The following is a 16,453-nucleotide window of genomic DNA, read 5'->3' on the forward strand; positions in this document are numbered from 1 at the left end:
AGTCTTTTGCAGGGGTCGCCTACTATATCACTACGACTCTGGAATTAAGATTAGTTCATTCAACACAGTGTCTGCCAAAGAGAATGGGAATTTGTTTCGTAGGACACCACATAAAATTCCCCCCCCCCCACCAGTTACATAATAGGTATGCTTTATTAAATATGAATAAAAAAACAAACTTAGTATAGATAGCAATAAAATAATATTGTTCTATCAACATGTAGGTAAGAAAGGGCAGATTCTTGTGGCCACGACGAAATCATTTTGGTGTTAGTGGCATTTGAAAGTAATGATACCAACACCTAAATGAGTCGCTTGCACTGCCAGAAGAATCTGACACCATTCGGTTATAGAATTGTTTTTGAGAAAGAATTATCTTAAAAAAATATGTAACTCCTTATCTCATTCCCGGTTTTTTGATTCATCCCCATTGGATATGGACGATCCAAACGTCTACATACATTTAATGAAGGTAGTAGCTAATCGAGGATTTCGACTCCGAAATGCTGACAATTCTAGCTCAGAAAATGAGGCTTTGTGCACAGGATCGTTTTTTATGTCTATTAAATTTTCTTCTGCACTTCTGACAAAATTTTCGCAGCACACCTGGAACCTCGACTACTTGTGTGCTGTGGCACACAGTTTAGCAGACACTGATGTAACTTATTAAACAGTACTAAAAATAACAAAATTATCTGTAGGTATTATGTAAATAAGCTTCGTTTTTGTTTTTTTTCCACTGGTAAGTACTTAAATAGAAATATGAAATCAGAAAGTCCATTCACAGGACATGAGTATTATATTATATAAAAATCTCACAAATTGTTCATAAATATCTTTGAACAATGCTGTTTTAACCTTAAATATTAATGTACTTTAAATTAATATTATGTAATAGATAGATTATGTTCTATATACTTTAAAGATGACATCTTTCCCTTAAGAGTTTTTTTATTCAGATTTCTTATTTGTTATTGCTAGAAAAACTGATTATATAAAAAACATTACTTAGTCGAAAATTAACACTTGGATTCGCACCTTATAAATTATTAAAATCCATTATAATTACAGCGTTTTATCTCTAGATATAAACTAAACGTTATCTTAAACTTAGAGGTAGGTGTAAAGTTTGAGGTTGGTAATCATAGTATTCATTAATAGTGTATCTAAAATGATAACTTACTATGTTGAAAGAATGGCTAACAATCATTTTTCAAAAACAATCTGTTGCAAGAAACCTCGCGAGGCAACACAATGGATTGAGGAGCAAAATTAAAAATAAATTGTCGTATAGGATAGATATTATACAATGTGTAAAATCTATAAGATTGTGATTTTCAAAACACTGATTTATTTCATAAGACAGGAGAGGTAGGTACTAATAATAATATGTTCAGAGTTTTTGGTAATTTTGGGTTACAAGGAAATACAATTATGTATAATTTTTAATCTTTAGATTCTTAATAGCTATAATTTTTATTCAACATTATGGGAGAAAGAGGACAACATATAAAATTAATTTTCCTAAATAATTAGGACATCAGTCTATCATTCATTTATACCATGCCATAAATGTTAGGTACACCCTCCAACATCAGAATACGAAAATAAAAGAAAGTGATTTAAATATTTTTAAATCAGATAATGTCAAAGGGGCAAATAATTGTCTTTCGCCGGGCACACGTAATCTCATTGAATACACACTCGTCGCATCTTGTGGGGTAGTAGTCGGGCACCGGCTATATTTATATTATGTTTGATTTAATATTGGTGCGTAGCAGGAGGCGGTAGGTGGTAGGGCACCACGCCGGCAACTCCACCGCCCGGTCCTCCGCGATAAGATCCATACGAGGAATCGTCGGACTGCGCTGACTGATTTCTGCGCGGCTGTGAGACCACCATGCCGTACATGCTGTCCGGTCGCCTGGACATCTTGGGAGCCTCTTCTCTAGCGTCCGGATTGTTATGATTGCTGGCGGTGCCTCCTGTGGGGTTTTGTCTTTGACCGTACGTCGCCGGAGACGCCTCTCGCGCCGCGGGGTTCAGAGGTCTCGTGGCATAGGCGGATTCTCTGGCTTGTATTTGGTTGTGAGCGTTTTGATTGACGACTTGGTGGTCGAGCCGGTAGAGATCCCTGGCCGGAAGCAGAGGGCCGGGGGCGGGTGCGGCGTTTACTCTCGGTGGTTTGCTGTACACGGACTGTGAGCGGTGAAGGTTCGCTCGGGTCAGAGTCGGCGACTTGCAGTATAGGGAGCGTGTGCCTCCGTAGAGTGATTCCACGCGCTCCAGCTTGGCGGCCGACGGTCCACCTCCGGGGTATAAACCGGTGCCAGATGCCAATGTCGGACAATATCCGCCGAGACCTGAAATTTGAAAATAAGTAATAATAGATTAAATCAAAATAGGAACCACACATACTCAAGGTCTGGTGCATGCCAACCGATGTAATAGGAAAATGGTTCTCCAATACTCTCAGCATAACTTTAAAGAGAGCCTAACGTACATTATGCAACCAGGTGCACACACGAGGGTGGGGAGGGTTTTCGGTTAATAGAATATTACTTCTTCATCAAAAATTCAATGCTGAGAATCGTGACCCGGATAATTTTGCTGTCGAAATCCTCTGAATGGGTTGGCTCCACTACTCTTTTTTTCCGACCATGTCCAATCCTAATAAGATCATAATATGGGCCTCCACAGAGTAGAGGTTTGTATTAACTTTTACGAGAAATGGATGTCAGCCATTTGCTCAACCTATTAGGTCCATACTCTGACTCATACACAAAATGAAAAACAGTATGTGCATTGTACTTGCCAGATCCAGGACTCGAACCTGGAACCGACGACGCTATAGGTCGATGTTTAAGCCGCGCGGCCATCGTGGGCTCCTCTTGGCATTCTATAACACGCAAAAACCTGTAGCCACTGGAAGACTGGAATTGGTCTAACTATCTAGGACATCTAATGTTTACCTTAATATTCAGAAATGGTATGACTTGACAGGGCTGGGCGGATGTCACAAACGATGCTAATAATTTATGACAGTTTCCAATAACTATAGGCCATCGCTAGACTCAAAGTGAAGAGTGTCTGGGTATGGGGAATGTGTCGAAAAAAGTGCGATTCCGCGGTTTAAGTGATGAGAAGTTATAAATAGTAGGCGGAAATGTGGAAGTCAGTGGCACCTGCTGGATTTTATTAACCTCGCATACCGCCCCCTTAAAAATCCACCCAAATCAAAATGCATCCCCACCCCAAAACTATTTTTCTGTGTATGCAATTATATACATACTATAATATATACACCAGCATAAAATATGTGGTGGAGAGAAAAGTTAACAATCATGATATAATTAGTAAAGCCATGATGGAATAGATAATTATTACACAATGAGAAAATAGTAGCTTACATTTTCTCTAAAATTTTCTATGAAGATTTAATTTGAGGAATCTTTATTTTGAAAATAGGCTAGAATTGCTAAAATAAAAGTTATAGGTATAACCACCATATTATTATTAAGGTGACTTAACAATTGCAAAATGTCTGTACACTCACCGACAGGATTGGGCAGATGCGAAGGCGCCGGTCTGTAGGCAGAATATGCTGCAGCGGGGAACTTGACACCGACGGCTCCGTGGTGCGGCTGCTGAGGCTTGTCCAGATCGTCGTACGCATCCTCGTCAGACTGCACGCTGGAAGAGTCTCCGTCGGCCGAGCCCGAACCTCGCATTCGCCGGCGACCGCTGAAGACCACCTCGTGAAGGAGTGCCGCCGCGACTCCGCCGGCTATGGGTCCAGCCCACTGCACCCAGTGCCCGTCCCAGCGGTTCAGCACAAAAGACGGGCCGAGGGCGCGCGCCGGGTTCAAGTACGGCAGCTGCAATGGAAAAACAAGGAAAACATTCATTACGTGTTCCAAATAATAATTATGGGTCATTAATCTTCACAAAATTAATTCAGTAGGTACAATAAAACAAACATAAAACGTATAGAAGACGTGGGACCTGCTGCTACTAGACCATTAATTGCGATCTATTGCATGAATCAATTTTTTTAAGAACAAAACCTATTAGTTATTATTTTTTTTCCATTTTTATTATTTTAATTATTGTACTTAATTTTAAAATTCAGAACATATTCAAAATCTTTAATAGAAAAACTGTTCGTTAAAATAAATATTAGCTATTATAAAACCGTGTCTGGAAATTTGTACGTATGCAGTTCGCCGTATACATTCACCGTGAAATGTTGTATTGGAAATATATGACCGTATATTAAAGACCGTCCAACCTCTTTGGGTAGTATAGTACCTACTAACATAAAATTTATGTCTAAATTAAACACGGTTCTTGTCGGTTTACACTTTACAAGTTTACAGGAAGCCAGCAGCAAACAAATTTTGATAATAGCCAATAAATATACTGGAGTATTTGTTAGGTTAGGTTTTCATTCTTAAATTCATGAATTTTGCTAAAATCAGCTATGAAAATTGAATTAATTGAATCTAATAAAATTGGAGACCGTATAGTATACGATCATCTCTTTCCGGTAAGAAAGCTCAAGGCGAACTGTGCCACGGTGAAATGTCTTACAATCGTACAATTTACATGTATGTAACCTTATAAAACATAAAGCTATAAAATATAATTCAATGTAACTGATAGGTACACAACATCGAGTGACGAAAACCCTAATTTATTTTCCGCAGAAATTGGTAAGTACTAATAGTTAATAGGTATATTTACATAAAAAATTGAGAAATTATTCATTTGGCAATACAAAACACCGGTCGGTAATTAAAATAAGCGATCCCGCCGAATTCGTATTCAAAACAAATCGCTTCTTATTTATGAATAGTCCAGTGGCGTACATAATACAGAGATTTTTATTTACTAAAATAACGCCTTAACACACCTTCACTAATAATTATGTCAGATATAAGTCAATTAACGCAAGTGGTTGAACTATAATCTCTGGAAAAACTACGGTGTAACCAAAAATGTTGAAAAAACCTTATTAAATAGAAGTGGAGCCTAAATGTATGAAATTTAAGCATAAAAGGACCTCCAGTCCACTGATTAAGTTACCTACAGGTGACTTCGCATTACAAGTTCATTTACAGAGAACTTCACACTACTAACTGCCTGCTATGACATTTATTTGCCAATTTGCAAAGGGTATAAAATAATAAAAAATCACGATTAGTATAGATATACGCATCCAATAATGAAAAATACAACATTCCGCATTATTTCAATGGTTCCAAATGATAAAAATACTGCATCGTCACTGTATTTAAAATAATACATAAAATCTAGGTATTAACTTTCGAAGAGAATTTTGTCAAAGAAAAACAAATCGAGTATATTGTATTATAAATAGTGGAACAACTTAAGCTTGAAATTGCGTACCTATTTTACGATTTCTTCTATTGCAGATGAATTATATATCCCAGCGTAATCCCAACCTTATTTGTGCCATGCCCACTTCAACGCTTCAAAAATTTTCACGAATCAGTTCAAATCAAATCAAATTCAAAATCAAATCAAAGCACTACATTCGACAAAATAATATGATGGGAATGGCAACAGTAATTTTCTCGGAAAGTCATGGTTCCAATATCAAAAAAATATTTACGAAAATGCGTTTAACAAAAAAAATGTACCAACTATTAATGATTTGCACATTGCCCCCCAAAATATTCAAATTGCCTCCCGGTGGGGCGTACGCCACGTTGGGAAACACTGACGTAGAGTACGTAAATTTAATTATTATTTCTGACCACTCTTACATGAAGCCTATCGCATCATTTTCTCTGTCATATTATCAGTCAAGTTATAGTTCTTATAGTTATGTGGTGTGTTTATATCTACATTTTTGTATTTTATACAACTGAGTAGGATAATAAACTATTATTGGCAATCCTAAGCCAAAAGAGCTTTATTGACGATTTGCGACTTTACAGGAGTGTAATTTGTTGAAATTATTTTTTTATCGGTTTTTTTCATGATACTTCACTGGCATTGGATATGGTGTACGATTGTACGAATCACCTGGTGGAAGGTAGCAGCAGCACCTGCCGCCCAGGTATGCGGACACAAATTCGTATACCTACTCGTCCCCAATTATTATCATACCTACACACCCAATGAAAGGACGGGACAAATAAAGAGAGAGAGAGCAGACAATAATTGATTAGGGTTGTCCATTCTTATGAAAATAACGAATTTAAGACTATTGTATTTATGATTACGTTACATGTTGTTTGCGAAGGGATTTTGCCTATTCTTATTTTCGGATGAATAATTTTATGCTATTATTGTAGATACCCGAAGATTCAGTAAAAATCTCTATACATTATTTAGGAAGATTGGCACATGCTTACAACACCAAATTTAATATTATAACATGTAATAGGACTTATATTAAATCTGAGTGACATAAATAACTACATTAATAATATTATTATATCGCCCGTAAACTGCTAATATCTCCTTACATTTATACCCCGTTTCAGGTGCATGGATTTACTGCCGACCGGATTCCGAAGGCCGCTAAATACTATTTATAGAGTGTATACGGCGGAGCTACGGGATGATGGTTTGACCTGGAATGAAGCAAGAAGACTGGCGAGCGACAGGGATTTTTGGAAGCTCCGCGTGGTGTCCATATACTCCAACTAAGCTGCGGATATGGCCGAAAAAGAAGAAGGATTTACTGCTGACAGTACGTATTATCGTAGCCATAACAAGAAAATGTACGTGTAAACACGTATTGTCATGCAAGTAGCAAGATTGAATGCATGAATCAAAAAAGTTCGGAAGCTTCCATGCAAGTCAGGATTTTTTGGATCTGCGTCTGCGCAGTAGAAAGATAGTGGCGAAACTGTCTGTAAAAAAACGAGCCGCGCAGACTCAGTTTGAGGTTAACCGATAACATAAAATGTCAACATCGCGTCTCGCTTACTCTTGAAGAATGAGATTGGAGAGACAGTCAGCAATTTTACGTGTAAAGAGTTATTGCCCCGATAGTTTAAAATACACAGTATTGCTGCCAGTAAATCCATGCACGTGTACAGGCGCTATTACAAGAGAAAGACAACAACATTCTTATATTACGTTCTCATACATATTTTATAATATATTATTTGAATGTTTGATTAAGTGTTCATTTATTTAGAGCGAACCCTGAAAGCTGTGCAAGATGAAGAGAGACTGCACTTATTATTATTTGGCTTCCAAAGGGAAAGACTGCACAAAAGTGCATCTCCTGTGATGATCTGACGTACGGTTGCAAGGGCCGCATTTTGATAAAATGACAAACCATTTTGCATTTTCTATAACGTAATAGGTAAGTCAAGGATATCAATAATCTTAGCTTAATTTTCTCGTGCCATCGGAGTTTGACCACCATCAAGGCGATCTTTGATCAGGGATTAGACGATTCTATTCTATAGCAAATTCTGCTACCCAGGAATTAGTTGCGCGGAGATGTTTGATTTCAACAATCAGGTCCGAATTAGATGAATCATGATGAGTAGGAATAATTATAATACAATATTATTATAAACCTATCTGCAAATACCATATAATCCATAATCAGGAGTACAGCCACCTGTGTGCAAAATTAAATAGCCTGAAATAAATAATTACAAGATAAAAAGAACTTTTTATATACTTACGTTTTTAAATTTTCTGTTGAATTATTATGCTCAACTTGTACTTGATATGAAGAAAATAAAAAACAAACAAACAAATAATATAGAATACTGAAACGTCATTTTGATTTCCATAGTAACGCACGTATATATTAATAATTTAGTTGCTAGAACCACCCACTCAGCAACCAATAATAGTGGATTGGATTACGGATTTCTTCCGAAATAACTTTTCATACAAGACAGAATTAACTGAAAATGAATTCAAGTCTACTTAAAGATGGATAAACGTATTAAAAGAATGCATTGGCATCGTGTTCTGATATATATTCTAAAAGTTTCAAATGTCTAACTAGTCGGGAAATTAGTTAAAAATCGATTGTAAGATTTGTACTGGATAAACAACCACCGGACAAATAAGAATACGAGCAAATAAAAACGTTGTAAAATGACACATCTTTATAATATGTATGATATGTATTATTATTTATGTTAGTAATGTGTATGAAGCCTGCCGAACCAAGGAGTGGCCGGTGCAGAGAGACACGTTCAAGAGGGAGCCAACGACCGTTCCTTGGTTCGGTAAAATAAACTGGCACCTACTTACGATAAATGATAAAACATTTTAATAAACTATTTTTTATATTCAAGATACAAGGTTTAAGAATATAAAATTATTTTATTTAACACACATAAGGTACAGTAGTCAATGCAGATGGGCGCGAATATCGAGGAGTCTAGGTTCGAATCCTACTGAGACTATATTATTGTATATTCAATAAAATATTGTCATAATATTTTCTAAAGAGACGATACGAATATATTATTATTATCTAGTTCTAGTATTTGGATAATGAAAAAAATGACCTACTGGAGTGCCTGACGAAGGTATTGAACATGTCAATAGAATAACTATTTATTCGAAAGAGAATGAATCCGTGGTATTAAAAATATAGTTAGAAGTTGGCTTTAAAAAATCAACGTAAAAGGGTCACATTTTTTAATAATACATTATTATAATACGAAATATGTTATTATAAAATTAATTATTATTAAGTACAATAATGTTATGTAAGTTCCGTCCTGCTGAATAAATCGCCAGGTGCCTGCCTGCTGACCGCAACTCTTTATTTATTCCTTTGCCGAAAGATTTTAATATTTTAATTCCGAAACGGCAGCTGCAAGTTGCCTCTCTCAAACTTCCGGGATTCGCTTTTTTATTATATTTATATGATTTAAAGAGGTTTCGTGGACTATTTACAACAGAAAATTTAATATCGTTGGAGAAAGTAGAAAAACAGGAACCACCAACGACCAATGGTGAATTGTATGATATCGTGTCTCTATATTTAAATTTGATTCTCCATTATATATGATCCAACATTTGAATTGGACGGATTGTAATAATAATTAATCACCTATGTATTATTTAAGTAATATTTATTTTATTAATAATTGCATACCGTTCAACTCTTTCGCCGGACATAAAATCATTAAGTTGCTGACAAAAGTTAGTAAGTAGGTAAATATTTTAAGTTAACAAGGGATTGTGTCTGCTAGAAAAAAAATCAAGTCATTCGATATATAGAACATGTACATAAAGCACAATCAAAAACAATCGAAATGTTTTGATTTTAAAAAAATTGAAAAAAAAAACATTACTAACTTACAATGCAAAAGGGGGGAATTTTTGAGTGAAATTACAAACTTGAATATCCTATGAATCTAAGGCTTTTGCTGTATAATTTTAAACTAGGTACGGTAAACTTGCTAATGGTACCTATTTAATTCTCGATTTGACAAATTTAGTGACATCATGCCTTTTATCCCTTTACCCCATGGCCCCCATAAGGGGAGCGGGGGGCTGACAGGGGGGTCCGGCGTGGTGAGTCGCCAGATAAATGAGATAAACACACATCTTAAATTTGCTCTAATGGTAAAAAAGTCGTCTGCGGCGCTATTTTCCCTTATTGAAAAAAACATTTAATCATTTAGTGTGATAGACTACCTTTAACCTAAGCGATGGGTAGGGGGGCCCGCCAAAGATCCTGGTCTGGGGGTCCGCTTCAGGATGTGGGGGCCATGCTTTACCCATTCATAGCTTTTCAATAGTTCAGTAAAAAAACACATTCTCACAATAGCGTAACTAATATTATTTTGAGTTATTCAAAATAATTTAGAAACATGTTAGCGTTAATCGAATTCTGTCTTTAAACGTTCCTAATTAAATCAATATCCGAATGAGGAGGCTATTGGAACCGTGAAATTTAAAGAATCGTGACTTGCATTAAAAGCCGTTTGCCCGTTGTATAATGTTAAATTTTATTCATTAAATGTTTTAAAAGCATGACATGGAAGCTACGCAGTGGACACAGAACCCTGCACAATCGCATTACATTACAATATAACGCAACGTAACGTCCATCACTGTAATTTGTGTTCTTTGTATTGGGAGCTCGCAAAGGAAAAGGAGACTACCTTTTGGTATCAGCTTTGCTTTGTTGGTATCACGTGCCGCCACAGGAAATGCGCTCACCTGGATTTTTTATGCCTTTTGTGTAAAAAGGGACAACCGCGTAGTTTAGAATGTTTAGATTTGTCAGACATTCAGGTCCCGCATAGGGTGCCGTGTGGCAGCGCACTGCTGAAACCCGATGTAGCAAACATGCAGAGCAAAACACGAAACACGAAATTATAGATCTCTGTTTATGAATGGCCGAAATTAATGATTGATGATGGGACGTACCTACTGACAAAATGAATTTTACCATACATTCTACAAAAGAGGTCCAGTTGAAAGCTGTTACCCTTGGTCGTAATTGCCACACAGAGACGTTCCATAGAGGTAGGCAGGCTATACGTTGTATAGGGGTGGCACACTGTAAAGGGCGGCAAATAAAGAAACGTATACAAATGTTGCAACTTTTGAGAGCAGTGGTGGTTTTTTATGAAGCAGCCGATGCGGTCGCTTCCATGTTATAGTTTATCACCTCTATTGCATAGCAAATATCGTTGTTTGTTTACTTATTAAATTATTCCATTTTCCATGCGCTATGCCTATACTACGCTTATGGACTTATCGTTTATTGAAGGTACCTAAACGTTTCACACACAGACACATACATTCATGTAATTGCGGAAAGAACTTATGAATGACAACTTAGGGCCCAGACACACGGCATTGCAATTAGTGATTATAATCGGATGCAATTGGAATCAAATAAGACACTGCGTCGACGCACGTCCACTGCAATGCCGTGTGTCTGCACCCTGCGTTCTATTCACAATGCGTAAATTTAATATAATATAATCTTTTCTTCTTCTTTCTTTCGACCATGTCCGATCCAAATAGGATCACATGGGCCTCCACAGAGTAGAGGTTTGTATTAACAGATTTTGTTTTTTTTACGAGAAATGGATGTCAGCCACTTGCTCAACCTATTAGGTTCATACCCTGACTCACACACAAATTGAAAAACGATATGTGTACTTGCCAGACCCAAGATTCGAACCTGGGACTCACGGCGTTATAGTCCAACGCTTAAGCCGCGCGGTCACCGTGGGGTCTTCCAAAAAGGGATTTATTAATCCATAGATCTTAATTTTCAGACAAATATTTATTAAAGTTTTCGGCTAACGCTTTTAAATGTTGGCTTATGATATTGAATATGACTTTCTGGTTAATATCAGCAGCATTTAAAAATTCTCCCAGCATTTCATCTAGTGCGAATTCCCTGAATCGTGTAGCGATATAGTCGGATGATAGCATGGTGAAATATTTCGCGGACCGGTAATAAATTCTTGCGTACCGGCGCCGGTCCGCGGACCACCGGTTGAAGAACACTACTGTAGACAGTCATCAAACATCACTCACCGATACTAAGCTGCAGGCGCTGTATGCGGCGCCCACTGCGAGGGATGCTGGGGGAGCTGATTCAGAGGGAGACGACGAAGGCGGCGGTCTGTCAGCGCATACGCAGTGCGTGAAGACGACGATGAAGGTCAGGACGAACTCCAACCCGAAGCGCTCCCACGCTGCCAGCTGGGCGGCAGGAGGCGAGAGACCTGCCTGCAGACTGCCCTGGTAACCTGGCACCGTCACCCTGGAAGAAACAGAAAGAACTGTTAATATGGGAATGTTGAAACCTTGTTGAAACTCATAAAACGGTAAGGCTCTGAATTTTTAGATTAAAAGGATTTATCATATTGGATAACATTCGAAAATATTTTACGTACAACGAACATATTGCTATTGCTAAGATTCCATTCAAATTCAAATTTATTTAAATTGTAATGGATAAGTAGTAGTAGGTAATAAGTTTAGTACTATTCCATTTAGGTCGTTTTTTGCGACCCGGGTTTCAGTCAGTGTGGGTTTACCTTTGGTGAGTGTACACGGCGCCTGAAGATGCCGAAAGGCGAAACCCGGTTCGCAAAAAACGACCTAAATGGAATAGTAGAAAACTTAAATCCATTAGAATTTAAATTCAAATTCCATCAAGTAGGTACCCTCGGTACCACGGTGCCACGCACACGATGGGGTGATAACATTACGAAAGATGCCAACCAGCTGCTAAAAATCAGGAACTGGAAAAGACATGCGGAGGACAGTTCCGGCTGGAGGACGGCGGTGGAGGAGGCCAGGGCTCGACTTGAGCTGTAGCGCCATCGAAGAAGAAGGTACCGTCGGTCGATAGTATTAATATTCAAATTTATTTATTTACATTTATAGTGAACTTTACAAATTACAATTTCAAAACGTTCACAAAATGACATGGAAGAAGTATTTAACAGTAATAAAAAACATTAAAAAAAGAGAAAGTATAAAATATATACTAAATACAAATATTATAAATTAGGTACAGTGAGACTATTTAAAGAATGTCGTCCACCCTCTCATCCTCACGTAAATGGAATATATCGATATTCGAAGCGCTGTATACAGTATGGGTTGTTGAGATATTATATAAATATGGACGCAAATTAGCATGAGAAAACAATACCCCGTATACCACAAAATACGAGATGAAAAACACTATCTATTAATGCATAAAATTTCTTATTTTCTTTTCTCACTATTAACATCAATAGTAGTATACGAAAAATACGTGATAAATTTGATGGAATCATACAGATTATATAGATTTTTTCATCTTATGTATAATTATTAGTGTCATGTGGCATACGAGATATTGTTTTATCACGATAGATAGGGAATTGTAGTTCCACAGATCGCCACTACGCGTGAGGAGTGATCGGATTATATTATATGAATATATTAAATTAAAAATAAATACAAATCGGAAATCTAGACAACCGATGAGCAAATTAAGTCATACACGGCACTAAACGATCATAGGAGCGGATCGTCCTAAGCCCCGCTTGATCGACGAACTTATTTGTTAAGTTCGGCGGATTTTCGCAGTAGCGAAGAACTAGGGACAGAGAAGAATACATGAGACATGGGGAGGCCTTTACCCAGCAGTGGGTCGACCCCATCTGACTATGAAGATAAATAATATAACGCGACAAATTTACCTACCCTCTGCGGCCAAGTAATTGTAAAATTGATAATTATTACTTACAGGTGATATCTACGAGTACGTCAGGTATATTAATTATGAATATGTAATCTACCATACAATAAATAAGAATGATTTATACCTGATCCAAAGATCAGAGTCGGCGAATAGAAGTGAAAGATTCAAACAATATTCGCCCATACTAATAGGTGAAATTCAATCCATATCAACCTTTTTAATATTCATATCTTTACTCTATTTGAGTTTTGAATGTGGTTTAAATGATCCAATGACACCTTTGATCATAATAAATAATAATATATCCGTATTAGTACCTATATACCTAGACAGCGCGCGACATTTAAAAAAAGGAATTACAGATCAAAACAGTTCCATAAATAATTAATAATATTATACCCACATCAATTAAATTGAAAATAGTGGCTCGGGATCGGGTCTGAAGTCTGTTGCTTTGTTTACATAACCTACGTACTCTTTCTCGGTGTTTTACGTGATTATTCATATTCAAATATTGGTTAATGCATTGCATTTGGCTGCCTACATAAAATTGATGACGTAGTATATTTAAACAGGTATTGTATAGCTACCAAAATGTCTGCTTTGATAAGCGTTCTGATTTGAAATCTGTTGTTGTGTTTATATAGCCGACGCGATAATTCATCTTACAAATACTGAGAAATGTATTGCTTTTTACTGCCTACATACAATAAATTAAGGGGGGAGTATCTTTCCACAGGTATTTAGGTAGGTATAGCTAATTTTGATATGAAAATGTTTGCTTTCATACGGCACTCCGCACTATATGAAATGTCAAACTGAAGTCAAATATAATTCTACACTTACTAATCCATTCCACGAATTTAAGTATTTAAGGTTTATTTTGGCAATATCTACATATAATAATAATTATAATCATGTATGTAATTCACTAATTGGGTTAATCTGAAATTATAGTGAAATGTCGTACATAGTAGAAGTGTGAAGTTCTCTACAAATGAACTTGCAATGATAAGTCATTTGTAGCTAACTTAATCAGTAACAGAATTCCTTCTTTTGCGTCAATTTCATACATTTATAATCTATAAAAGAAGGTTTTTTTAAAAACACATTTGATGTAAGTATTATTTATATCTACCCATGGGTATATTTTTAAGGTTATTATTTATAATAAAGCGATTTTAAATTAATGGTTTTTCATAACATTATGCTCTTCCGTTTAGCTTGCATTTTTGATAAGAGCTTCATTTTCTTATCAAGATTGAAATTTTTATCTAACCGCCGATGTACTTATTCACGGTTTATATTATCCTCGGCTATAATAAACTCATAAAATGTTTTATGTCGACTGAAAAATTTTGAACTTTAATAAGATTCCCTGCTACCTCATTTGCATAGAAAACAGATTTCAAAACCCAGCGGGAAACGCTATGGGGACCCAAAAGAAATCCGCGCGTTTTTAAAAACCTTTCTCGTATTCACATTTATTTATTAACTGGGACGTGAAAGCCGTAATTTTATTATGCGTTTAGTTACTTTGCGTAGGTGGGTTATTTGCAATTTACTAACTAATAAACAATTAGAATAAAACCCTTAAAGCCACAATTTACGTAAAAGGAAGATGTACTAAAAAGATAGCTATATATGTACATGTATTACATACATATTACATACGGTATGTATGTAGGATGTATTTTCAATATTGAATATTATCCATTTCAAAAAGTACAGGCATTGAGATGTTAACAAAGGAACTGATTTTAATATTATGTAAGAAAGTCGGAAAAAATATAAATTTTGAATAGAGAATATGAAAACCAGAAACAAAAGAAATCTTATATTCAGTTATATCTAGAACAATTTCCCATTTCACAGGGTCGTTCCTCATTCTATTTATTGTGTGTGCCACCAAATTTGCAAAAAAGAATAGAATACATTCAGGGATCACGGAAACATCACACTGCTTCTTCCACTCAGGTCGATCTTCAGTTTATCGCATCTTCGTTACAGTGTTACGTATAGGTACAGATCGTCAATGGTAATGGATATGTCACTTTCGATACCATGCTATGACTGAATCTATCCAGTGGTTATTCATTCGTCGAGCGGCATGCTGGGTAAGATCCAACTTTAAGTAAAATTGAATTCATTTTTAGTTAATTCTGTTTTGTATGAAAAGTTATTTTGATACCATTATTGGTTGCTAGGGGGTCATAGCAAATAAATTATTAAATAATATATACGTGCGTTACTATGGAAATGAATATGTAATGACATTTCATTATTCAGTATTTCTATCAAGTACAATTTTTTTTTGATCGTTTAAGCTAGTCAAGTCAAGTTTATATGATTCAACAGAAAATTTAAAAACGTTGTAGGTACTTATATAAAAAGTTCTTTTTATTTTGTAAAATTATATCTTATTAATTCATTATGTGGTTCAGTTTGGTGACATTTACTTAATATTGCACCTGGTTCTTTATTTATTGAATTCTTTTGTGGTCTTTCCACGTTATTCTAACAAGCCTTCATTTTTAGAGGATCTCTCTTATATTATATGACCATGTTTCACATGCATAGGTGAGCAGATTCATGTAGAGAAAGTAAAACTGGACTAAAATAGAATGACATAATAATATAATATGTGTCTGTTTTCGGTAAAGTCTATTATAATATAATCGATTCTAATGCAGTAATCCTGTTTGAACGTTGAACTCGGTAAGCTTCCCGTGTCAGTTCAATTTATAAATACGTACCTATATCCATTGCAAATTGCAAGCTGAAACAGACAGTTACATTATTCAGCGCCGTAAATTTCAAAGCTTGTTTGGAATTATTTTTACCACCGACCGTATAATATTATTGCACGCCATTCATTATTACGTCATTATTAGGCTTATAGTATGTATGAGGTTTATAACTTAATTGCGTCGTAAAATAAAGCCCGATTAATTTTCCGCGAGTATAGTAATATCCACTGCATTCATATTATACAGCCATAAAAACCAATAAAAAATAAACAAATTGTAGGTAAGTATGTATTAATTATTTACTGAGCCTGAAATCATTCTTATTAAGTCATAACTCATAATATTTGTAATAAGTACCACTTAATGGGTGTATGATATTGAAAAATGCAAACATTTGAATTTTTGCCATATATATATATTATTATGTAGTTCAATAAACTGCCCACGATGGTCGAGAGGCTTTAATGAGGTTTATAATGTCGAGGATCCCAGGTTTGAATCCTGG

At 35.9% G+C, this 16,453-nt stretch overlaps 1 protein-coding gene across 1 annotated transcript in view; it reads right to left on the reverse strand.

The window, feature by feature from the left end:
- Positions 1-1,658: 1,658 nt before the first annotated feature.
- bib (MIP channel family protein big brain) overlaps positions 1,659-16,453 on the reverse strand; it is a 272,918-nt gene continuing 258,123 nt past the window's right edge. Inside the window, exons 3-5 of the mRNA XM_085946992.1 lie at positions 11,533-11,761; positions 3,557-3,878; positions 1,659-2,363 (exon numbers count right to left, since the gene is read on the reverse strand). Coding sequence (XP_085803118.1) covers positions 1,762-2,363; positions 3,557-3,878; positions 11,533-11,761 — 1,153 coding nt within the window. The 3' untranslated portion in view covers positions 1,659-1,761. The remainder of the gene's footprint in view (positions 2,364-3,556; positions 3,879-11,532; positions 11,762-16,453) is intronic.

Source organism: Rhyacophila brunnea, unplaced genomic scaffold (genome assembly GCF_057557595.1).
Source record: "Rhyacophila brunnea isolate RB1 unplaced genomic scaffold, BYU_Rbru_1.0 scaffold_2, whole genome shotgun sequence".
NCBI lineage: Eukaryota > Metazoa > Arthropoda > Insecta > Trichoptera > Rhyacophilidae > Rhyacophila > Rhyacophila brunnea.